The 26,052-nt window shown below is 37.7% G+C and overlaps 1 protein-coding gene across 12 annotated transcripts in view; it reads left to right on the forward strand.

Moving 5' to 3' along the window:
• Positions 1-26,052, forward strand: part of grip1 (glutamate receptor interacting protein 1) — a 375,594-nt gene that overhangs the window by 344,937 nt on the left and 4,605 nt on the right. For 6 of the 12 annotated variants that reach the window (XM_055191373.2, XM_055191376.2, XM_055191372.2 and 3 more), the window contains 9 exons: positions 5,319-5,523; positions 5,724-5,863; positions 5,942-6,127; positions 14,953-15,121; positions 18,469-18,507; positions 18,826-18,937; positions 19,064-19,108; positions 23,018-23,251; positions 23,332-23,478. In XM_055191373.2, coding sequence (XP_055047348.2) covers positions 5,319-5,523; positions 5,724-5,863; positions 5,942-6,127; positions 14,953-15,121; positions 18,469-18,507; positions 18,826-18,937; positions 19,064-19,108; positions 23,018-23,251; positions 23,332-23,478 — 1,277 coding nt within the window. The remainder of the gene's footprint in view (positions 1-5,318; positions 5,524-5,723; positions 5,864-5,941; positions 6,128-14,952; positions 15,122-18,468; positions 18,508-18,825; positions 18,938-19,063; positions 19,109-23,017; positions 23,252-23,331; positions 23,479-26,052) is intronic. The other 6 variants (XM_055191370.2, XM_055191369.2, XM_055191368.2 and 3 more) reach the window with 6 other exon arrangements.

A 26,052-nucleotide genomic window follows, 5' to 3' on the forward strand; every position in this document is an offset into this window, starting at 1 on the left:
GTAAGCGGTTACCTTGGTGTCGTCGTCAGATAACAAAGGAAAATAAATAGAGCAGCGGGGCCAAATTGGTTGCGAGGCCACCAATTGTTCGGGTCGGACTCGGGTGTAATTTTGTTTGGCTTGTCTCCAAATGGGATTTATGAACGTTGGGTTTGGGTAAAAAGCAATTTGGGTCATTTCGGGTAGGGTACATTTCTTTGGACCCGAGAAGACCTCTGCCTCACTATCCGAGCTAAAACTCAGGTCGATTTTGTTCAATCATGCGCTAGTTTATAATCAAATTAGAGCGAAAATGCATGTGCAGGGTTTCTCGTAACTTAAGTAACTTAAAAGTAACTTAAAAGTAACGTAAGCATTACTTTCCATGAAAAGTAAGTAACTAAGTAACGCAATTAGTTACTTTTTTGGGGAGTAACTTAATATTGTAATGCATTACTTTTAAAAGTAACTTTCCCCAACACTGATGGGTTGGGTATAATATTAGCAATCTCAAGGGTTTTTAAATGAATGTGTTTTTGCCGAACGGACACGAGGAAAACTTTTGAAGTATCTGGCGTGTGTGCATTGAGTCTTTTTCCAAACCCCCTCTGTTTGCCAAGACAGCTTGCGAATTGCGTGGGTAATTTTTGTTGAGAGAGACCTGTCAATCAATTTTGAATACATACTGTAAGCGGTTACCTTGGTGTCGTCGTCAGATAACAAAGGAAAATAAATGGGTTTGGGTAAAAAGTAATTTGGGTCATTTCGGGTAAGGTACATTTATTTGGACCCGAGAAGACTGTCCAAAGAGATCGATTTTGTTCAATCATGCGCTAGTTTATTATCGAGTCAGAACGAAAATGCACGTGCATGGTTTCTCGAACGGGAAATCGTGGATAAGTTTCAAATTGTGGAAAAATCCACCAAGTGCAAAAACTTTACACATCACATCTTTACGGGATGCATGTGAACGTACGTACACATTTCGGAAGATCATTAGCGGTGTGAATGAACCAAAACCGAACGAGCTCTGGACAAATAATTTTTCGTAATCTGTGTGTGAAAAGGGCTTAATAAACCTGTCCCATCTTCTGGTGAGATGTAGAGCTCCCATTGTATCTGCACCCTGTTCATTTCATCCTTTTCACTTAGCATTGTGCATGTAGAGGAAAATTGGGTTTAATCGCCTCAATTTAATGCTCCTTTGGTTCAATTATCTGATTAGAAAACCTCAGAGCATTCACCCGGTCTTTACAGAAACATAACTTGTTTTTATCTCTCTCTGATCCTCTCAAAAGCATTTACCCACAATCCCTTGCGCCATTGTCCTCTTCGGGAGTGCCGTGCATGCTACAGAAAAGAACCACAATGGCTTTTGTGTTACATTTATATTTCATGCAGAACATCCAATGCATCCGAGAAATAAAAACGGATAGAAGAGCGGAACAGACCTCATGCTTGTTTGCACAAAGCTAGAAGATCGTTTAGATCTTTCTCGCTGCGAACATTAATATTGACGTTCGTTTTTGCAAGCCGCTTTTTTAGAGCTGTGACAACAAATCATCAAGGGCACCATCAGCGCGAGGGCCCTGACTCGCTTGCTAAATGGGGTAATTTCCATCAGAGCTCTCCATTAGTTCATAGTCAAAAAACAAAGGGGTATTGAGCCGACCTTGTGTTAACCAACATCCCCAGACCCCCAGTCCAGAAAGCCTGCAGGTGCAAATGCACACATGCAAACGTAGCCTGTTACTGCCGCTGTAAAGTTAATGTTGTGAACTTGCAGATATCTCCGCTTCATTAATATGTGGAAGATGTTTGGAGTTGATCGCCCTGAGGGTCTTTTGAATATTTCTCTAGTCTTCTCTCTAACACATTTACTCTTCAGGGTAGCCGTGCTAAATGGGTAGATTGACCTTTTAATAGATGTGTTGAGTGTTATGAGGAAATATTTTATGAAACGGACCGGCTTTATAAATAAAGTAGCTTTTGGTGTTTCTATAATTGCACAGTGCAAAACAATTTGTCTAATACGCATCAAGCAAATTTGCTTTTAAAAGACGTCTAGAAGCTATGCAAACACAGGCCAGACATCTAGGCTAAAACAAGACAAATTTAGGGCCCAAAATAAATGAAATAAAATAAATAAATGAAAGCAAACACCTTTTAATCACTGTTAGGTAATGAAGTACCATAAATCTATAAAGTTATTTAGGGAAAAACGACATGTACTGTAACCAAATTCAAATTAATTTTGGCTAGAAGTGGGTTACTCATAGCTGGACTATATTGAGTCTATTTTCGGCTATTGCTTGCTGAGTCAGCATTAAGGTAAATTCACATTATAAGCGACTAGCAGTAGCAGAGCGACGCAATCTCATTGATTTCAATGGAAGCTCTGCGGCATCTGGCGACAGTGACCTTTGATGGCTGGATGGGCGTGTCCAAGTTAAGAAATGTTTAACTTTATGCTAATTATAAGCAACATTTGGGAGCGACAACCAATAAGAATGAAGCAGGGAGTTCACGTCATGCCTATCTCGTCAGTTATTGGAGTGGACGGTACTCATTTGTTTATGACAACCACCTCTTTTGAAAGAGATGAGCGACACACAGCGACAAAGTCGCCTATAATGTGAATGTACTTTTAGTTAGCTTAACCTGAACCAACAGTGAACAGCTTTTATGGTATTTTACTTCTTATTAATTGTAACGTTTACCTTGGTAGATTAATAAATGTTATAGGTAACACTTCACCATAACGTTCTGTTCATTAACATTAGTTAATGCATTAGCTAACATAAACTAACAATGGACAATATATTTTACAGCACTGTAAAAAGTAAAAGTTGGATCAACTTAAAAAATTACTTGAATTGGTAACACCTAAAATCATGAAAATCTGCCTTTTTTATGTTTAAGTGCTTTAATTGGGTCCCAAGTGCTTCTATCAACCAAGAAAATGTATAAAAAAAGATCAACCCAGTAAGTTAGTTTTGGTAAACCATTTTCGGTAAGCATGTGAAAAAAGGTAATTGAAATTTGACTCCCCTTGTGATGTCAGAAGGGGATAATAGCGCCCCTTAATCTGCACTATCCAACCCAGGTACTGTCATTTAGTGCAGATATCAACTCATTTGCATTTTAAAATATATTAAAGTTACTTTAATTGGTAACACCTAATAAATGTAAGTTTATTCAATTTAAAATGTCACTTTAGTTTCACTTTAAATGTAAAATTTAGGTTGAAAAATTGACGGAATTGTTTAAGTTAATCCAACTTTTACTTTTTACAGTGAGCATTTTTATTCATTTTTATTAATTAATTTATACATTTTTGTTATTGTTTCACTGTAAAAAAATTTGTAGAAATTGCAGCTGGGTTGCCGGTAATTTACCGTAGATTTAATTTATGTTATTTACTGGCAACATTTTGTTCAAAGTTAAATGAACATTTAACATTTACAAATCTTTGTCTTTACAGAGTAAAACAAAAAAAAAAAAACAGCATCAAGCAAAACATTCTGGGAAACAAAATCTAAAGCAAAAAACAGAAAAAGGTTGATGATGATTTCTGGTTCCCAGAATGCTTTGCATGAGGCTGTTATTGTATAGTTTTATTCTGTAAAAATAAAGACTTGTTAATATTTAACATTTATTTAACTTTGAACAAACTCTTGCCATTAAATAACATAAATTTAAATCTACAGTAAATTACCGGCAACCCAGCTGCAACAACATTGTAATTTCTATGGATTTTTTTACAGTGTACTGTACATGTTCATATTGTTCATTGTGCATTGACTAATGTTAACATATATGTAAAAAAATTTAATACAATGCTGGGTTATTTTCAATCTAGTGTTGGATCAAAAAGGGATGAACCGAACCCAACACAAAATGCTTTGTTGTTTTAACCCATTGTTGGGTCAAATACAGTATAAACATTTTCTAGGCTAATTTAACCCAACAGCTGGCTTTGTCTCTTTTTTAACCCAACTCTGGGTTGAAAATAACCCAGCATTTTTGTGTATATGTTAAAATTAACATTTACTAAGATTATTAATGATATAGAAGTAGTGTTCATTGTTTTAGTTAGTTAATCTTAAGTGTTACCACACCCAAAATGGCTTGGTTAATTTTGGCCCATAATGGGTAAATATTGGACATAACACACAATATAACACACCGCTGGGTTAAAATTGACCCAGTGATGGGTTGTTTTAACCCAACTGCTGGGTTATTATTATACCTCATGGTTGCATAACAACATCCCAATATTGGGTCATTTTTAACCCAGCATGTGTTCTGTCCAATATTTACCCATTATGGGTCAAAAATAACTAATTAGAGTGTATGATATAAATATATTAATGTTGGCTAATAGATTACGGGATCTTACTCTTAAGTTTTATCAAAATATCTAAACATTAATTAAACAAGAAACATTTCTTGAGCCGAAATAAAATAAGACTTCTTTAAATGAAGTTTATCAATCTGGATGTTGGGATATTTTACAATATACTGATCAAGAACACAGACACACAAGCACACAATTGCAGCAGAGTTCACTTTTATAATTTATTTACACCTGACATTTAGTTTCCTGCAAAGCATTGTGGGTCCAGGTTTTTCTCTGCTGCTGCTGGTGTGTGTGATGATTTGTAGCGGTAGATGCAGCATCCATTTCTGAACCCGATTAAAGGGCTTCCATGAAATGGATCGCACAGTCAATATCCCATTTTTTGTATTATGCATGTGAATATCCATTTTTCCACTGCCCCGTATTGTCTCTCATTTCACTTTGTTTTCCGGATGCGGCTTTTCTGTTATCTTACATCATACTTCGATTGAGTTACCTTTACTTTCATTTCTCATCCAGACATCTATTTCTCTCCGGTTTTCTCTTTTTGAGTTTAGTTGGGTTTTTCAGGGCTGTCAAACAATTCATTTGTATTATTCAAGTAATGATGTAATATGCTGATTATTCAACCAAAATAATCACAATTAACCATACATATCATTATTTACAGAGAAAACCCCACAAATATTTCAGACCGATTTTAGGATCCCTGCATTGTTTGAATTAATTGACATTTGGGATTGATTAAAGTCATGCATTATTGACCTCATGTTTTATTCAAATGTGTACTAAACTTCCACAGCCCTAGTTTTTCCATTTCTTTCGGTTTCCCGTCTATTGGTTCTTCCCACTTCCTGTTTCCTCCGCCCATCTTTTATTTCCCTATCCATCCTTCACCTCCCCACCGCCCGTGATTTCCTCTCTCTGTCCGGTGTTGTGAGGGGTGTCTTCGCTCTGCTCTCTGCCCCTCTGTGAGGTATCCTACGTGATGGCAGTGTTGATAAGGACGCCCGTGTGCTGTTGGCCTGTGTTGCAGACGAGCAGGAGAGCTCCGGTTCCATCATTTACACGGTGGAGCTGAAACGCTACGGTGGGCCGCTGGGCATCACCATATCGGGTACCGAGGAGCCCTTCGACCCCATCATCATCTCCAGCCTCACTAAAGGCGGCCTGGCCGAAAGGTACCACTATATTCGAGTCTTTGATTGTATTGTTATACTGTTAAGGGCACGTTTGTGTTTTATCAGTTAGGACCCGAGACCTTGGCATTCCATGTACTAGTTTTATTAGAGTTTTCCATTAATAAAGGGTTACTTTAAAAGCCTTGGATGCTTTATAGCACCATAAAGAAGAGTCGATCGTTGCGCTGTTATCTCTGCAGGACGGGTGCCATACACATTGGGGATCGCATCTTGGCCATTAACAGCAACAGTTTGAAGGGCAAACCTCTCAGCGAGGCTATTCACCTCCTGCAGATGGCGGGGGAATCGGTAATGCTGAAGATCAAGAAACAGGGAGAGCGTAAGTGCACATGGGCGCACATACACAGATTTATACCAAAAGAGCATTGCGTACCAATCTTTGTCTTTTTTTCTGTAGTGGCAAGCCCAAAGCAGCCCTCGGTAACAGGTCGGATGAATGATCTGAGTGACGTGGAGGATGAGAGTCAAGCAGGACAGAAACCCAGTAAACTGTCTGACATCTACTCCACCACCATTCCCAGCGTTGACAGCGCCGTCGAATCCTGGGACGGCTCGGCCATCGACGCCAACTTCAGCTCCCAGGGTAAACTTGACCATGAGTATTTTTGCACTTTTCACGCAACTAGCAAAACATTTCAGCATCTATTGCAATAAATAGGCTTGCATGTCCTCTACCCTCCGGGGGAAAATTTGTTTGCCGCTGTTTTAGGATAATGATGTGAAATGTCCCATTTGCTGAAAGTTTCGTCGAATTAATTTTGGAATGGATATTAAAAATGACATCTTCTGTAAAGGTGTTTTAGTTTAGTGTAATTGCAAATGAGCTGATGTGTGTTTTAAAGTTCAGAAGTGTCCTGCGCTGTTGTTGTGTGGAAATAATAACCATGTTTGTCCATTCCCCCAAATACGACCTACAGATGCATTTACTAAATTAGCGCATTTACCAGCAGCAGGTGAAACTTCATATTGGAGTATGAAATTATCAACGCTATCTCATTGCAATCGTACGTGTTTTATAAGATTCGTATTAATTCGTACGACCTCATTCGTACATTTTTGTACGATTTGCCCCTGTGACGTTTGGGTTTGTGGTGGGGTTTATTATATGAATTTCGTTATACGAATTCATACGAAATAGCCTACTCGTAAAATATGTACAAATTGAGATCAGGCTGAAATTATATATTGGGGTAAAATTTTGCAGTGATAAAATATTTTTGATTTTTATATTATCACACTATTCAGGCATTTTGAGCTGGTGATGGGAGAAACAAAGCTTTTCGAAGCTTCGAATCAATTGAACCATTTGCTTCGCAAATTGATTCAGTTTTTCGAAGCACTCCAAACACCATACTCGCTGGCGACGCCTGCTGGTCAAAATAGTGTAAAAGCATAAAGATCTGTCCAAACATTTTACACTTTTACAAAATAATAGCAAGATTGTTCTAAAAATATGTTTTTAAGAAAATAAATTATTTAATTTAATTAAGACATAATTAAAAGTGTATTCTGTGATTTAAGTTTTATTTATGGCAAACAAATCATTAAAACAATTTTTAATTATGCAAATTTGTGTCATGAACTTTTATAATAAAACTGACCTGAGTTCTCCTACACTGATCAACTCCCCCTAGTGGTGAATCATCAAAGTTTCGAAACAGTTATGACGTAATGAAGCCTCGTTTGCTAAAATCATGTGACTTTAGCCAGTTTGAAACAAGCTCAGAACCAATGATTCGAAACAAAAGATTAATAAATGTTTCCAAGCCTCATGAAGCGTGCTTCGAAATCGCCCATCACTATTTTGAGCAAATAACGTACCCATTCATTTATTGCATTATATAAAACACAGCATACAAAACAGTAAAAAATCAAAAATCAACAAAAAGTACAAATATTTCGAGTGTACCGAGGTCATACAATCGATTTATATTAGAAAAAGACACAGAAGCGATCGTTATCTGCTGCAAATTCAGAAAATTAAAGGACTCGTTACAGTTGTGCGTAGATCCTACGGCAACGGCTTTTCATTTATACTTTTGCGTTGTCGTCCACGTCGACTGGTAGGCAGTATCTACGTGTGTAACCGCAGTAGCAACACGACCGTCAATGAAGATGCAGCTTGGCAAGTTAACCCACAAACGAAGAAGAAACAGCAACTTGTTGTGTATGATTTGAGAAGACCAGCAATGATGGAAGTGAATAAACAACGACTTTTGTTGCAGTTTGAGTTAAATCAATCCACAACTTCGCACATCTTTGTTTTCACCGTTGCAAACGGAAATACCTATGACGCAGTTTTTTTCCTGACGGGAGGGGTTCTGGTGGACAAATCACAGCGCTTGCGGTCCGCGTAGAACTGATGTGCTGTTAAAAATTTTGCGAGGTGCACGTCAGGCTACGCACAGGCTACGGATAACCTACGCCGTAGAGTTTACGTACGACTATAAACCGGGCTTAATGCAAACAACCTTGAAACGTAACCACAGGTTGTAATATGCTGCTGGCCACTAGAGGGCATTCATCCCTAAAACGTTAATGGACTTCACAATAAGCTTCTTGCACAAACAAACTATGAAGTTTAAAACATTCAAAGGGGCCATGGCACAAGATTTTTTTAAGATGTCAAATACATTTTTGGTGTCCCCAGAGCACATATGTGAAGTTTTAGTTCCAAATACCATATAAATAATTTATTATAACATGTTAAAATTGCCACTTTGTAGGTGTGTGCAAAAATGTGACGTTTTGGGTGTGTCCTTTAAAATGCAAATGAGCGGATGAAGATCAAACACTGATCACAATGATGGTGGTTTGTTGCAATTAAAACTCAATTGTGCTTTTCTCTGCACTAAATGGCAGTGCTGTGGTTGGATAGTGCAGATTAAGGGGTGGTATTATTATAATAAGAGCTCCTTATGACATCATAAGGAGAGCCAAATTTCAACGACCTATTTTTTCACATGCTTGTAGAGAATGGTTTACCAAAACTAAGTTACTGGGTTGATCTTTTTCACATTTTCTAGGTTGATAGAAGCACTGGGGACCCAGTCATAGCACTTAAACATGGAAAAAGTCAGATTTTTATGCCATGGCACCTTTAAAAGGACATTTAATGATTGAACAGATGACAAGTAATGTTGTTGACATCCAACCTGCAATAATCGCATTCGAATATTCAAAAGTGCAACTTTGGTGGGCCTGTAACTCATATGTAACTTTCTCTCTTTGTATCAAAAAGCTATCTGTATCAAAGTGGCTTAAAGTGGGTTCAATGTGTTTTTTTTTTTTTGTGAATTGAGCCCACAATCTTTGAGTTGCTATCGCTTGCTCTGCCAACTGAGCTGCAGTACATGAATACATCCTATGACTGTTTATATACAAATTAAGTCCCTTTTTGAGACCAAACCTGGATGCTTTATGATTACTATGGATATGCCACACGTTCTCTGTAATTACACTGTAAGCACTGTCAGCCCCATTGCATGCTGGGGGTTCGGCCCAGCAGGTCTAATGTAGGTTTAATTGAGATTGCATTTCTCCCTAGACTTGCAAATATGTATTTACTCAAGTAATTATTTACTGTAAGCTGCTGTGTGGAGCGTCTTTTATTAGACCAGTTGGTGGTACAGTGGGATTACTGTATGCATCACTTTTACTAAGTGTAAAATGAGTCCTGATGAGCGCTGGGATACACATGACTATTTGAAGCGGTGTGTTTGAATTGCACTCTTGACACTGCGGTCTGGTCAAGATTAATCGCAACGAGCTATTTGCATTGAGAATGTCGAGTAGGCACATCACACATCGGTATGTATTAGCCTATTTTGTCCAATTGTTATTATTCACTTATGAATAATCCTTCCGGGTCTTGCACCCACACAGATCTGTGTATGTTTGGGTGATTCTCACGAAACCATTGAAACACCACGGCACTAATGATTTTAGCTTTAAAATGTGTAATATAGTAACATTAAAAAGCATCAGAATTAACACAATACTGTGTTCTACCTTGCACAATGTGTGATTTCAACATAAGAATTTATAATTGTAAATTTTATCTCATTTTCTGCTGAAATTCTCATTACCGCAATGTGTCCGGCTGTGTTTGAACATGCGTTATGTTGTAATTTAATTAAATTAACACAAAAATATTAAGAAAAAAATAAATGGATGTTTTGCTAGAATACTTTAGATGACAGAAAAATATTTACTGAATATTCATGTATAATAATAATGAAGAAAAATTAGGAAAATGATGTGTCCATGCCTGATGTTCTCATCCTCCGCAACACTTTTTGAGAACAGTTTAAGCACACATACAGAATTTTAATAAAGTTTGATTTTGAGTGACCAAGCACATGGACCAGTTACTTCAAGATGGCTACCAGGTAAGATCATTTTTTTACAGTTAATTTGAAATATTGTCTTGTCAGAATGCTTACACGACATTTTGATTATCATTACCGCAACAGATGCTTATTAAATGTTAATTTAATTAATAGAAGCATAATTCTTTGATTTTAAATGCATGTGCAGAATCTCCAAATTATGTTCTTTTAGGTTTGTCATGTCATTTTGAAAATATGTCAGTGTTGATGTTTTCTGACTGTTGCGGTAATGAGATTTTTTAGGACAAATTTTTTAAATTATGTTACAAAAAGTGTTAAATAATAAGTAAAAGTTTTTAAATTAATGTTCCCATTTACTCCAGACTTTGTTTTTCAATGTCTGGTGGGACAAAAAGTAAATTTAAGCAAATTTTACATTTTCATGCTTGACATTTTTAAAACCAAGTTTTCGTGAGAATCACCTGTTTAGTGAAAATAATAACTGCAATAGCAATTTGTTAGCTGTCCAAAATAGTTTTAATACATAAAACGCAATTTATCATGATCTCAGGATTAGATTATCTTAGAAAATATTTCACAGACAGTGTTATGTTTTTTTGTGCTGGTGGCTGGTGACACTCCCCTTGTCCACCATTGGTCGGAAAAGCTGATAGCCTCGCCCCCAAAACGTGGAATTCTGTAGGGAAACTATTGAAATAATAATTTAAACAGATGATTGTATCAATTAATTAGATTGCAAAGTTGACAGCCTTACTGATAAAACTCCTCTTTGGTCTGTAAAAATGAATTATAATGAGATCATTAATGAGCAGAAGCTTTGGGTCATCTCAGTTTGTAACCAAATGGCATCATCGGTCATTTTTCATTTATAGCCATGATTAATTCGTCCCAGGGCTGGTGGCCAATCTCTTCTCAAGGCCATCTTTTCTTATGCTTTTTACCCTGTCTCACCTTTATGGGAGAGAGAAAAGGAGAGAGAGAGACTTCTGCCTGGTTTATACAAAGCTGCTAACCTCACCAGAGGCAGCTTTGCTCTCCTTCCCTCCTCACACAAATGAATCTGGGATAGTTACAGAAACCATTTACAGAGAGAAGCAATCTCCCCCTTAAATTATAGATGATGTGGACAGAGCATAAATTCAAGGTTGCTGGAAAAGCATCGGCCCTCTTGAATTCATAGTCAAGCTGTATCTGGTGATAAGGCCAAACCTGGCGTTAGTGTAAAAATCCATATGCCATGCTTCTGTATAATAAATTGTCTATGCTGCGTTTTGACTGCGCTATTATTTAAATCATTTTTGTCTATGGCAGCCTGTTATTGTGGTATAATGTATTTCGGATAATCCTGTCACTAAATGCCATCAAAAACAAGACAGATTGTGATTGGTCGCTTTAAATGTCAATCAGACAGTCTCTTCCTGTCTAAGTGGGCAGAGTAAGCCATAACAAAGATACTGAATAAAACAAGATGGCGCATTCTTATAATTATGAATAGGGGACAATGCAACAATCAACATGGCCGCTCTGGCGATAGAAGTCCCGCCTTCCAGTTTAAAGAACCAATCATCTGTCGATAAAGACTGACGATTCTCTGGGGGAGGGGCTCTGTACACTTGCCAACCTGTGTGCATGTGTAGTAGATGCAACAACCTCGAACAATTTTTTTTTAGCTAAATAAACATACCACGTTATGGTACAGTTGATGCCAGGTTTAACTCTTTCCCCGCCAGCATTTAAAAAAAAAAAGTCAGCGCCAGTTTAATGCCTTCCGGAAAATGTTCTACTTTAAATATATAAATATACAATATACACTCACCTAAAGGATTATTAGGAACACCTGTCCTGGTCCTGGTCAAGACAATCTCCTGAGCTCCAAACTGAATATCAGAATGGGAAAGAAAGGTGATTTAAGCAATTTTGAGCGTGGCATGGTTGTTGGTGCCAGACGGGCCTGTCTAAGTATTTCGCAATCTACTCAGTTACTGCGGTTTTCACACACAACCATTTCTGGGGGTTTACAAAGAATGGTGTGAAAAGGGAAAAACATTCAGTATGTGGCAGTCCTGTGGGTGAAAATGTCTTGTTGATGCTAAAGGTCAGAGGAGAATGGGCCGACTGATTTAAGCTGATAGAAGAGCAACTTTGACTGAAATAACCACTCGTGAGGTATGCAGCAAAGCATTTGTGAAGCCACAACACGCACAACCTTGAGCAGGATGGGCTACAACAGCAGAAGACCCCACCGGGTACCACTCATTTCCACATACAAATAAGAAAAAGAGGCTACAATTTGAACGAGTTCACCAAAATTGGACAGTTGAAGACTGGAAAAATGTTGCCAGGTCTGATTAGTCTCGATTTCTCTTGAGACATTCAGATAGTAGAGTTAGAATTTGGCATAAACAGAATGAGAACATGGATCTATCATGTCTTGTTACTACTGTGCAGGCTGGTATCCTCTGATGGCTACTTCCAGCAGGATAATGCACCATGTCACAAAGCTCGAATCATTTCAAATTAGTTTCTTGAACATGACAATGAGTTCACTGTACTATAATGGTCCCCACAGTCACCAGATCTCAACCCAATAGTGCATCTTTGGGATGTGGTGGAACAGAAGCTTCATGCCCTGGATGTGCATCCCACAAATCTCCATCAAATGCAAGATGCTATCCTATCAATATGGGCCAACATTTCTAAAGAATGCTTTCAGCACCTTGTTGAATCAATGCCACGTAGAATTAAGGCAGTTCTGAAGGCGAAACGGGTCAAACACAGTATTAGTATGGTGTTCCTAATAATCCTTTAGGTCAGTGTATCAAATAAAAGAACAGACATTTCATCCAAAACGTTCTCTTTTTATCACCTCTCAAATATATGCAGGTTTCTTCAAAAATAAAAAATTTTGAGCAAAAAGCTGAGATTTAAACTTTTGTTAGAGATCAGATTCAGAGCGATAATCAAAACATACACAACGCTTTTACTGATTGGCATTAGTGGATGCTTCGGTGTTTTATAAGTTGGGTAAGAACACCACCTGGTGAATAATAAAGATATCTGTCTTTCAAGTAGATAGGACTCAAGTTAGGCATTAGAAACTTGGCTGCCCTAAAGGGACTTTGGCAGTAATGTTGAGCAAACCCTTTGCATTTTAGTAACACGATTGGCTATGCCCTTATGAAAATTAACCATGGTTTTACCACAGTTAAAACAAAAAACATGGTTACTGTCATATTTGCCAGATACTCTCATAATCTCATGCGTAATCAGAGTTTACTGTTAAGGGAGTGTCTTGCGTATATTTTGCAACGTGAGCGTCTCTTTTATCATAAACGGTTTTGACGCGTGTGCAGCAGGCACTTATTTTGACAAAACACGTGATGCACATGGTTCACATGATGCAACAAACACATATTTTGAAAACACACATGACACTCCGAACACGTATTTTGAATTTGCGCCCCTCGGATTAGCCGCCACTGGTTAATACACATTTACCACAAAAGAACCATGGTTAATTTTTGTAAGGGTGTGAGATTAGCATGAACGCTAATCATTAGGAAGTCAGCTGCTTAAAGCGAACTATGCCTGTATGTATCATTATTCATTTTCAACTTTTCTTTCTCGAAAAGGAGGATATGAAACCAAAATAGCTATCTAGAGAATCCCATTAAGGATTCCTCCTTCTTCCCAAGCCCTCAGGGGTGAACAAATCACAAGCAGTTAATCCTTATTGAATTGCTGGTGAATCTTAAAGCCCGAGGCTGTGCTGCACTTGGCGGTGGTCACCGGGGAAGAATCAGACGAAAGCGCATAAAGCAAAATTCTGCGGCTCCTTCCATAGATGTGTGTGTAAACACAGCGAGCATGTTGTTCCCGCTCTCCCTATAGTCCTTACCCTGCCCTCTAGCAGTCTTGAGTCAGATTAATGATCGGAGCCTGGGAACCTGAACATCCAGGAGCTGCTGCGCCTCCAGTTGATTGACTGCGGTATTAAAAAGGCAGGGGAAATGCTGTGAGAGAGAATCATGCGATGCATAAATACTTTAGCTTCTGGAAATATTTTACTATCAAGGGTTTTTTGGCAGATTAAGAGTCAGTATTTGCATTTCTATTAAATATTTGCTTTTTTTAAATGTCGACAAAAAACTTTTGCGAAATTATAGCGTTTTTACCGAGCCCTTAAGGTGACATTGGAGCAAAAAAAATCAAAAGTTTACTTTCATGTGCTCACGCGAGACCTTCATGTGCAGAATTTTTGTTTAAAGTTTAGTTTTGCGTGCGCACGTGAAACTATCGCGTGCGCACGTGAAACTATCGCGTGCGCACGTGAAACTATCGCGTGCGCACGTGAATCTATCAAGTGCGCACGTGAATCTATCCCGTGAGCACGTAAATCTATAGTTTCATGTGCACACGCAGTAGTTTCACGCGATATTCTCACGCGAAATTTTGACACGATAGTTTCACGTGCGCACACGAAACTAAACTTTTTTTAAGGGTTCTGCATATGGGGGTTTCGCGTGGGCACATGAAACTGAACTTTTGATTTTGTTTACTCCAATGTCACTTTAGGGGCTCCGTACGTTTCCATTAACCGATGTTATGTGTCAAAAACGCCATTTTGTCGCCTCGCGATAAGTCATTTCAGAAAGCATGGTGACGGTGTGTTCCACTTCATACGGTGCATGCGGACGACTGCAAAATATCGAAAGTATACTAAGCAGTCGACTCTTAAATCGCTCTCGTGGTATTTTGATGCCATGCGTTTGTCGGTTCTTGTGTCGCCACATGAAATGGAACACACATCTTCTGCCTTGTCCTCCAATCAAACCACTTTTAAAGAACGATTAAGTGACTTTTACGCAATTCAGGTTTCCATTGCGATATTTTCTGTTTTCGAATTGCCTGAAAAACAACCTTACTCAAGCGTAAAACTTTTTTGCAAAATATTGGAGCTTGTGTGAAATTGGGCAAATTTTTTAATTTGCGCAATTAGAATTTTTATGTAAATGCAGCTAGTGTTTAGTTTGTTTTATTTGTTTGTTTTTCTCAGCTCCCACAGGTTTCCAGGCATCAGGCTACAGTTTTCATAGCCACGAGTGGAGGAACGCCAAACCCAGCCGGGGGAGTCTGTCTCCGGTCAACAGCAGTCGGCAGAGGAACAACATTTTGCCGGACTTTGGACTCGGCATGGATGAATGGGACAGACCGAGTGCTAGTGGGTACGTCAACACACCACTTTAAACTATATTTATTAATGCAATGTCTTGAATTTAGTGAAGTAGGTCTTGCACGCGCCACTTACGTAGCACAAAATGAGTTAAATAGATGAGATTGACAAACTCCCGCAGGTCCCTCTTCAAATTTTCTTAAAAACAGAAAACGACTGAAGTGTCAATATTCATTTTATCATGAAGCAGATCGTGTAAAAACCATCGTGGGAATTTAACTGCATCTATTAAAATGTTTATTGAGATTCTCTGAATCATTGGGTCCAAAGACATCATCTTGGTTGGATCAGTGTAGTGTTTAACATTTCAACAGTTTTACTTCACATTTTAATATTCACTTTAAATAGGTCAGCCGCAATATTGCTATAATTCCAATTGAGTATAATAGTCTTTAATCTGATAATGTTAACTGAGCCATGCAATACATTCGAGGCACACTGGATTGTCAAAAAACCTTTTACCAGAGCTTTGATCGATAGTTTCTAGGTTGATTTTACTTAATTCACACACTGTTTAAAAACTGTAAATCTAATATTGGATGTGTAATTCATATTCACTATGTACTAGATCAAAGTCGTGAAGCGCCTATACATGCATTAATGGAGCCTATGGGTCATGGAAAATGACAAAGTCTTTTTAAAGTATTTATCACTACAGCTATGATCATTCAATATTTGTTTACAATTCACATTATATGATTCTTTAAAGTTAACATGAAATCAGAATGTACTTTCTTAAAAGGATAGGTCACCAAAAAAAAAAAAAATCTGTCATTTACTCATCTAAAGTTATTTTTTCAACACAAAATATGATATTTAATGATTGTAATAATACAGTTGATGGATCCCATTGACTTCCATAGTATTTGTTTTTCCTACTATGGAAAAAATGGGTACCATTTACTGTGTGGTTACCATTATTTATCAACCTTTAAAGGGGTTGGTCACCCAAAAAAGAAAATTTGGTCGTAATTTTCTCATGCTCATGTTGTTTTAAATCTATATACATTTCTTTTTTCTGATGAACACAAAAGAAGATTTTTTGTACACATTGACTTCCATAGTAGGAAAAACAAATACTATGGAAGTCAATGGGTACCGCCAGCTGTGTGCTTGCCATGAATTATCAAAATATATTTTTTTCATCTTTAATCACAATACTTCCATAATATTTGTTTTCCTACTATGGAAGTCAATGGTTACAATTAGCTGTGTGTTAACCATCATTTATCAAAATATCTTCTTTTGTGTTCATAGAAAAAACATATGCAGGTTTGGAACAACACGAGGATGAGAAAATGATGGGTGAACTAGCCCTTTAATACACATTCTTTGTGTTATATATAGATGTCTCCATAGTCTTTTATTAAATTGTAGGGGAGAACCGGGGCGAAAGTAACAAAGTGATTTTCTCAGAGACTGCATTTGCATTCCAAACTATGACAGCATCTTTAGCACGCAACTCTTGACAGAGATGACAAGTATCGGGGTATTTCATCACCGCTTTGCGCGTGTAGGCCCAGAAAGCTGTTTTCCACCATGATAAGTAAATACTTAAGCAGTCTTTTTTTTCTTATAACGTGTTGTGTTTCATGTTTCATGTGTTACGTACTGATCAATCTACAGGTTATTTAGTGCTCTAACACATCCTGAAGTTTGCCTTCTCAGAGTTTTTCAAAATAAAAGTAAATTGGGTTTAAATGTCAGGAGTTCCTGTCGGGAAGAAAGTAATATTTGTTACTTCTGTCCCATTGCTAATACTGTTGCATTATGTTGAACATTTATATTATTTTAAATTGATTTAATAAAATTGTTATAGTTTTTTGAAACATTTGATGAAACTGAAATTTAAAATGAAATGTAATTCAAAGATAAACAAAAAAATATGTTTGCAGTTACATATTAATGAGGTCATAGTCATGTGTATTTCCTAAAAACAAATCTATCTTGTTTTGTTGTGTTACATCTAACCCACATGGGGGATTCTCATGAAATCCAGACTTAGAAGGTGTCCAGCATCAGAATTTTTAAAAAGCCCTTAAAGCCAATTTCTTTTGCACATATGAGATTAAGGTCTGAACTTACTATAATCATTATTCTTAGAGAATTTAAAAAATATTTTCTATAGAGTTATTTAATTTTTTTAGATTATCATTATCAAAAATGATCATTACCGCAACATGCTATTACATTAAATATCTGCATTTACAAACTCATGTTTCGGTAATGAGAACTAAAAAGTTGTCTAGGTACTATGACAAACAAAATTTCAACTTTTATCTGGAGAGAAAAAATAAGAACTGCTTACCTGATAGTCATCTTGAGTGTCACAGTCAATTATGTCCCTCCAACATTTCTTTTTTGAAAATATTAGTTCCTTGAGGGCTTAAACAATGATTAAAAATTGTTGCGTAGGATGAGAAAATTTTTCTTGGACACATTTATATTCCTTATTATTGTCTCTACATTTACCAATGATCACCAAATACCACATGTTTCTTTACTGTAAATGTTTATAGTTTAACATGCACTGAAGCTTTTCATTTTTTTAGAAATATTCCCATGTCAAATAACCAAAATCCACTAATGGACATGTTGCGGTAATGAACATTTTCCCTTTAAATGTGGAAAAAACAACAAAATTGGTTTGTAAGATTTGAAATCATGTGCAAAATAGTATGCTTCTTATTTTGATAGCATTTACTTTTTTGATTGTGAATTACTTCATCATTTAATCAACTTCTCAAGAGTCTTAAAACTCTCTTTACACGGTCAGATATATTTTTCTTTGCGCTGTGGCGAGCAAAAAGCTCTTTGAACATTTTATTACTCAGAAGTAACTTATATCATAATGGTTGCTGTGGTTAATTTGAAGTCCCTCTCTACATTATTTTCTCATTAAGTGTTCGCTCTGAAATGCATTACATTATGGCAGTAAAATGAGTTGCGAATGTTGATTTTCAAGCCATTAAAAAATCTCTGTGAATCAGGTCTATAGCTAATATATACACAGTACTAGACCAGCTCATAAAAGCTGCTTTTCAATACATTTATCCTTAATGTACTCCAGTATTATTCCAGATCTGGTCATTATTTTGCAGTCTGTACAAAAAAACAATGCAAACCGAGCTTCCCCCAACTTTTACACACATTGTTTCTGAATGGCACTTGAATGATTTTAATATGAAAGCCATCAAAGGGTGTTTTACGTAAACGCTGACTTCATAAACCAAAAGGTGACAGATTGACTGATACGTTTTAAATCTATATCTGGCATTTCTTTCTTTGAGTTTGGGCTTGTCAGTATTGTTATTGATTGAAGCTGATTTCCCATTACAGAGCGTCAACGCTGCCCACCGGTTTAATCTCAGACAGCAGGTGAGGGTTCAGTGCTGTGTGCCTGTCACCTACACTGCCTCCCTAAACCAATCCGGCCCCTTTCACCTCATAACTCAAAGCCCCACAATCCACCAGGACATCACCGCCCACCATGGCGTGTCCATCATAGTGTTTCCAACCACACCGGGTGTGTCTGTATGTTTCTCTCTCTCTCTTCAAGAGCCCCACCTCCAACCATAGCCTCCACAGACCATTGGCCGTCTCCGCGCTCATCACTGTGATGCCTGCCTGCCTGCTCATTGGTTGCCACTTTTGCATCGTTCCAAGTGGTAAAAATGTTCAATTGTTTTCGATCAGGTTCACCGTGGGACACGACGGAACGGAGCCAGACCAAGAGGAGAACTTCTGGTCCCAAGCCCTGGAAGATCTGGAGACGTGTGGCCAGTCCGGGATCCTGCGAGAACTTGAGGTAATTCATCCTCCATTATCCTGCAGAGCTTGTTAACCCTTTCCATGGCACACCCCCTTTCACCATTTCTCTTAGTAGCATGCTCTACCAACCCTAGTTTTGTGTAACAGGTCCTTTTTTTTCCAGGACAAGACAGGCAGGCTTCTGAATAAGAGAAACCTGGCCATCTTGGTACCCTTTTTACTTTTTTCTTTTGGGCTTCCTATTTGCTTGTAGCGCTGGCACCCGAGTGTTTTCCTCGTGCTAATGGGCTCAGTGTCTCTTGCTGGGGGCCTGCTTGAAAATGGGAGGGGTGGGAGATTCCTCATAGACGACCACTATCGGCATGCACTTCAGATCCTTGGGGTGCATTCAAAACTAAATTATGTCTAGAGCTGTCAATTTAATGTGTGTACTATTTGTTACTAATCTTAATATGTTCATGCATAAAATAAATGCATTTAGGTATGATGCCCAACCATTATGCTATTACATGCAGCACACATGCACTTATTTAATAGTTTTGTAATATCTATTCATTAGGGTTCTTCACAGCAATGCCATAAGAGAACTGTTTTTGGTTCTCCAAAGAACCGTTTAATCCATATCTTTATCGTTTTATAGCCTAAATAACCTCCTTCCACTACAAAGAACCTTTTGCAAAAGAAACGTACTATGTTCTCCTAAAAATTAAGGGTTAAAATGGTCTTTGTCTGACTATATGGGTCCTTAAAGATCAAAAAAATCCTGATAATTTACTCACCCCTTATGTGTCATCCAAGATGTTTACCTTTGTTCAGTCGAGAATTTTTTTTTTTTTTTTTTTTGAGGAAAACATTCCAGGATTTTTCTCCATATAGTGCATCTCAACAGTTTACAGTTTCAATGCAGCTTCAAAGGTCTCTAAACGGTTCCAACCGATGCATAAGGTTCTTATCTAATGTAATTTTTGGCAAAATAAATGAAAATATGTACTTTTAAACCACAACTTTTCGACTTATGCGACTGCGCGACCTTACGTATTACATAATCACGTCGAAAGGTCACACGTTACATATATGCAATGCACATTTGCGGACCATTGTAAACAATAAACTGACACAAAACTGATTGAGTTCAGCTGAAGGTGGGAGGCGCTTGCTGTTTTTTTGTTTCCATTGTAAAGAGCAGCTCGCATGGTGTCTCCTGCATCTGCCATGCTATCTTTTAACTGGCTGTAGCTAGCTAAGTTAAGGTAGGTTGACTCGCAGCACTCAACACGTGTGTTTTTTCCTGCTTGGCAAGCCGACCGGACGTGACGGGGGGCGTGGCAGCATCGATGATCCCATTTTTTTATTCGAAGTTTGAGGTTGTGACTTAATTTCGATCGATTTTGATTTAAAATCTAAATCGTGACACCCTTAATTATGAAAAAGTGGAGGAATCCTTTAACCGAAGCTTTCTGTTGCACTTAAAGTTGTTGTATTGGGAAAGGTTTTACACATAAATGAGTAAAGAATAAATTCGTTTTTTTTTTTAAAGCTTTGACTTAAAAATATGGAAGACATATTCTGAAAATAAAAAATGTAAGGAAAATTAAAGCAACACTTTCATTAGAGAAAACTGTATGCAAAATATGTGCTAAAATTCAAAAGACAAAATTTCATTTTAATTTTTATTGTGACAATACATTGTACCGAGCCCCTAGGGTGACATTGGAGTAAGTAAAAAAAACGAAAGTTTAGTTTCATGTGCTCACGCGAAACCTTCATGTGCAGAATTTTTTTTAAAAAGTTGAAAATGATCAAGTTTAGTTTCGCGTGGGCACGTAAAACTGCCGCGTGCTACTATGAAACTTTTGCTTACACACGTGAAAGTTTCTATGCGGAAGTTTCATGTGAGCACGCGATGGTTTTGCGTGCCCACGCAGAACTAGACTTGATACTTTAATGTACGCACACGATAGTTTCATTTGTGCACACAATAGTTTCACGTGCACACGAAACTAAACTTTATTTAATTTTTGCTCCAAGTCCCTTAAGGGGCTCCGTAACATTGTTTTTGTTAAATGTAAAGATAAAATGCATCTTTTCATTTTCAATGCAGTCTTGAGTCAAGAATGCCAAAATATGAAAATTAAAAGGCTAGCATGAAAAAGAAACGGCAAATACATTTTGGGAGATTTTTTCTAAATTAAAATTGATCTTTTAATTTTATCTTCTCTTTTTTTATTATTATTGAAGTTAACTTATATGCCAATTATATGTTAGTGAGTGGGTGGGGTTTACTTGCTCATGTAGAACCTTTTCAGACCCCCTTTTTTTTTTTACAAAAAGCAAATCTAGCAACTGTTTCTTGGCACTTAGTTCGCATACAGTTTTTTATAATGAAATTCTTAGTGCGGTTTTAATTTTAATTTGATCTTTAAATTATTTTTTTAATTAGCCTTTCATATGTAAAGGTCATTGGAAAACCAAAAGCGGTTCTAGTACCAGAAAATTGTTTTTTTTTAAATGGACTGCATTTATACATAGATCTGGAATACAACTGTCTAACAGTTAATAAAGAAATATCTGGGAAATGGGTTTACTTGGATTTACATAGCCCACTGTTAATTAAATTCCCCTTATTTGTCCGTCTCATGGAGTAGATAATGTCCTCTGTCATGTTACTCATAGTTTCATCTGACATGCTTTGTTGCCAACCTTGAAACACTTCATGAAAGCAGATTGATTTTCCTGACTTTGCTTTGTCAGTTACAGCACCTCGAGTTAAATGTGAACTACGTGTAGCCGATGGCACAGAGAAGCTTTTAGTACTCGACGTTAGGGATCGCTTTGAAAGCTCTTTGCTTTCCACCGTATACCAGTCTGTGGAAACACAATAAAATCAAAAGCTTTTACACTGAATGTACCCTTTGGCCCTAAATGGATTCGTTGAAAGTGTTTGCCTTTGCTTTGTGTCAGTAGTCGCAGACAGAAAAAGTCATAATTTATTTATCACATGCTAAATTGATAAGGTGCATGATTTAATGTCCGATCAACGACAATTTAATGGGTTTAACGCTGCTTAAACAAATGCATCAGCTTGATGTGAAGATTTTCCAAGTTTGTCATTATCCTAGTATTCACATTTTAAAGTGGCGAATGACGGTGGAATGAGGAGGTGTGATTAAAGGCATGTGGGCTCATGCAAAGCATGATGGGATAGCTGCTTCAAAGCTTTTTGTTGTGGGAATTTTTTGTGGGTAGTGCCCACTCCAAAAGACAGAACCAGAACAAGGTTCTTTTTTGAAGATCGACTCCACATCTCAGTCGCAATGTCTGTTCATCGCAAAGGTTTGCCATGTTGGAAGTCGAAGTGTTTCAAACCAGTCTGAAAAAATGCATGTTTCTAAAAGTTTGTGTGTCGTTGTTCATCAGCATTTTCGCTTCTTGTGTCACACTAAACAGGAAGTTTAACACAAACTTGTCAACTGTTGAATCATTAATGCTTTGCAATGTCAGCCTCTAGTGCAAGAGCTAGCAAGGCTGTTTGTTCAATGTTACCTTAAGGGGGCGTTCACACTAAAGCGTTTACGCCTATGGCCGGCATACGTTTTCAGTTGTTTCTAATGGAAGTGCCGCGATTTTCAAAAATGCAGCTGATGGGTTTTCCCAGCTGTGTTTTTTCTGTGCTCGTCACTGAGCGCAAAGATTTAAACAAGTTTTCAATTTCGGGTGAAACACTCATCAAAGTAATTTTTCTCTCGGCCATCCAATCACAGTGGAGGAGAGGCGGGACAAATATTACAACAACCAACCAGCTCATCGTTCAACAACCGAAGTATCATAGCAACCTGAGTGCATAGCTGAACAGTCGGCGCCTGGCGTTTTCAGCCGTGTTTAAACGCTTTGGTGTACACGCCCCCTAGTTGTTACACTTATGAATGTTTCATATGAATATAACTTACATATATACAAAATTTTTCTGTATTCTGTTAAACTGTATACTTTTAAAATGCCGGGTTGTTTTTAAACATGATTCGGTAAAATATGAAACATAATATTTCCATATTTGACCCAACATAGGTTAATTTACTAAACTTCGTTGTTTTTGGGGGGTTTCTTGCCGCCCTCTTAGGCCACCATCATGTCGGGCAGCTCTCTGAGCTTAAACCATGACCCGTCGCCCACTCGAAGTCACCTTGGTCGCCAAGCCAGCTTTCAGGAACGCAGCAACAACAAACAACAATACACGCAGGCCAACCGCAGCAACACGCTGCCCACCGACGTCGGCCGAAAAGCTTTCGCCATGAGAAGAATGAAGCAGGAAATCAAGGACATAATGTCGCCCACCCCGGTTGAGCTTCATAAGGTTGGGAACGCTTGCAAATACTGGGCATATTTGTAATGCTGCATCATGTTTTATTTGTGTAACGTGTGTCACATTTACAGGTGAGTCTGTTGAAGGACTCGGACGTTGATGATTTTGGTTTTAGCGTATCTGATGGAGTACTGGAGAAGGGGGTTTATGTTAACAACATCCGTCCAGGAGGGCCAGCTGATATCGGCGGCCTAAAGCCATATGACCGGATGTTACAGGTGAGATAATTGAATTATGGCACATATACAGTACTGTACAAAAATGTTATGAGGCACACACACCAAATGCGGTTTATTCGCATTGCGTTCCTTGCTCAATATTACTCGCTAGATTTATCGTTGGTACGCATTTATTCGCATTGCGTTCCTCGCTCAATGTTACACGCTAGATTTATGGTTGGAACACACAAAATGTAAAGGGCTTAGTGTTTATTTGTAATGCTCTCCTCGCTCAATGTTACTCGCTAGATTTATAGATTTATCGTTGGTACAGACCAAATGTGAAGCGTTTATTCGCCTTGTGTTTCTTGCTCAATATTACTCGCTAGATTTATCGTTGGTACAGACCAAATGTGAAGTGTTTATTTGCATTGCGTTTCTCGCTCAATATTACCCACTAGATTTAGCGTTGGTACAGACCAAATGTGAAGTGTTTATTTGCATTGCGTTCCTCGCTCAATATTTATCGCTAGATTTATCGTTGTTACGCATTTATTTGCATTGCGGTCCTCGCTCAATATTACCCACCAGATTTATTGTTGGTATGCGTTTATTCGCATAGTGTTCCTTGCTCAATATTAGGCTACTCGTTAGATTTATCGTTGGTACAGACCAAATGTGAAGCGTTTATTTGCATTGCGTTCCTCGCTCAATATTACTCGCTAGATTTATCGTTGTTACGCATTTATTTGCATTGCGGTCCTCGCTCAATATTACCCACTAGATTTATTGTTGGTATGCGTTTATTCGCATTGTGTTCCTTGCTCAATATTAGGCTACTCGTTAGATTTATCGTTGGAACAGACCAAATGTGAAGCATTTATTTGCAATGCGTTCCTTGCTCAATATTACTCGCTAGATTTATCGTTGGTACGCGTTTATTTGCATTGCGGTCCTCGCTCAATATTACCCACTAGATTTATTGTTGGTACGCGTTTATTTGCATCGCATTCCTCGCTCAATATTTCTCGTTAGATTTATCATTGGTACGCGTTTATTTACATTACGTTCCTTGCTCAATATTACTTGTTAGATTTATTGTTCGTACAGACCAAATGTAAAGGGTTTAGTGTTTATTTGCATTGCATTCCTCACTCAATGTTACTTGCTAGATTTATCGTTGTTACTCATTTATTTGCATTGTGGTCCTCGCTCAATATTACCCACTAGATTTATTGTTGGTACGCGTTTATTCGCATTGTGTTTCTTGCTCAATATTAGGCTACTCGTTAGATTTATCGTTGGTACAGACCAAATGTGAAGCGTTTATTTGCATTGCATTCCTCGCTCAATATTACTCGCTAGATTTGTGGTTGTTGCGCATTTATTTGCATTGCGGTCCTGGCTCAATATTACCCACTAGATTTATTGTTGGTATGCATTTATTCGCATTGTGTTCCTTGCTCAATATTAGGCTACTCGTTAGATTTAGCGTTGGTACAGACCAAATGTGAAGCGTTTATTTGCATTGCGTTCCTCGCTCAATATTACTCGCTAGATTTATCGTTGTTACTCATTTATTTGCATTGCGGTCCTGGCTCAATATTACCCACTAGATTTATTGTTGGTATGCGCTTATTCGCATTGTGTTCCTTGCTCAATATTAGGCTACTCGTTAGATTTAGCGTTGGTACAGACCAAATGTGAAGCGTTTATTTGCATTGCGTTCCTCGCTCAATATTACTCGCTAGATTTATCGTTGGTACGCATTTATTCGCATTGCATTCCTCGGACAATATTACTTGCTAGATTTATTGTTGTTACTCATTTATTTGCATTGCGGTTCTCGCTCAATATTTATCGCTAGATTTATCGTTGTTACTCATTTATTTGCATTGCGTTCCTCGGACAATATTACTCACTAGATTTATCGTTGGTACGCATTTATTCGCATTGCATTCCTCTGACAATATTACTTGCTAGATTTATTGTTGTTACTCATTTATTTGCATTGCGGTTCTCGCTCAATATTTATTGCTAGATTTATCGTTGTTACTCATTTATTTGCATTGCGGTCCTCGCTCAATATTACCCACTAGATTTATTCTTGGTATGCGTTTATTCACATTGTGTTCCTTGCCAATATTAGGCTACTCGTTAGATTTATCGTTGGTACAGACCAAATGTGACGCATTTATTCGCATTACGTTCCTCGGACAATATTACTCGCTAGATTTATTGTCGTTACTCATTTATTTGCATTGCGGTTCTCGCTCAATATTTATCGCTAGATTTATCGTTGTTACTCATTTATCTGCATTGCGTTCCTCGGACAATATTACTCGCTAGATTTATCGTTGGTACGCATTTATTCGCATTGCATTCCTCGGACAATATTACTTGCTAGATTTATTGTTGTTACTCATTTATTTGCATTGCGGTTCTCGCTCAATATTTATTGCTAGATTTATTGTTGTTACTCATTTATTTGCATTGCGGTTCTCGCTAAATATTTATCGGTAGATTTATCGTTGTTACTCATTTATTTGCATTGCGTTCCTCGGACAATATTACTCGCTAGATTTATCGTTGGTACGCATTTATTCGCATTGCATTCCTCGGACAATATTACTT

This window comes from Misgurnus anguillicaudatus, chromosome 1 (assembly GCF_027580225.2).
Source record: "Misgurnus anguillicaudatus chromosome 1, ASM2758022v2, whole genome shotgun sequence".
NCBI lineage: Eukaryota > Metazoa > Chordata > Actinopteri > Cypriniformes > Cobitidae > Misgurnus > Misgurnus anguillicaudatus.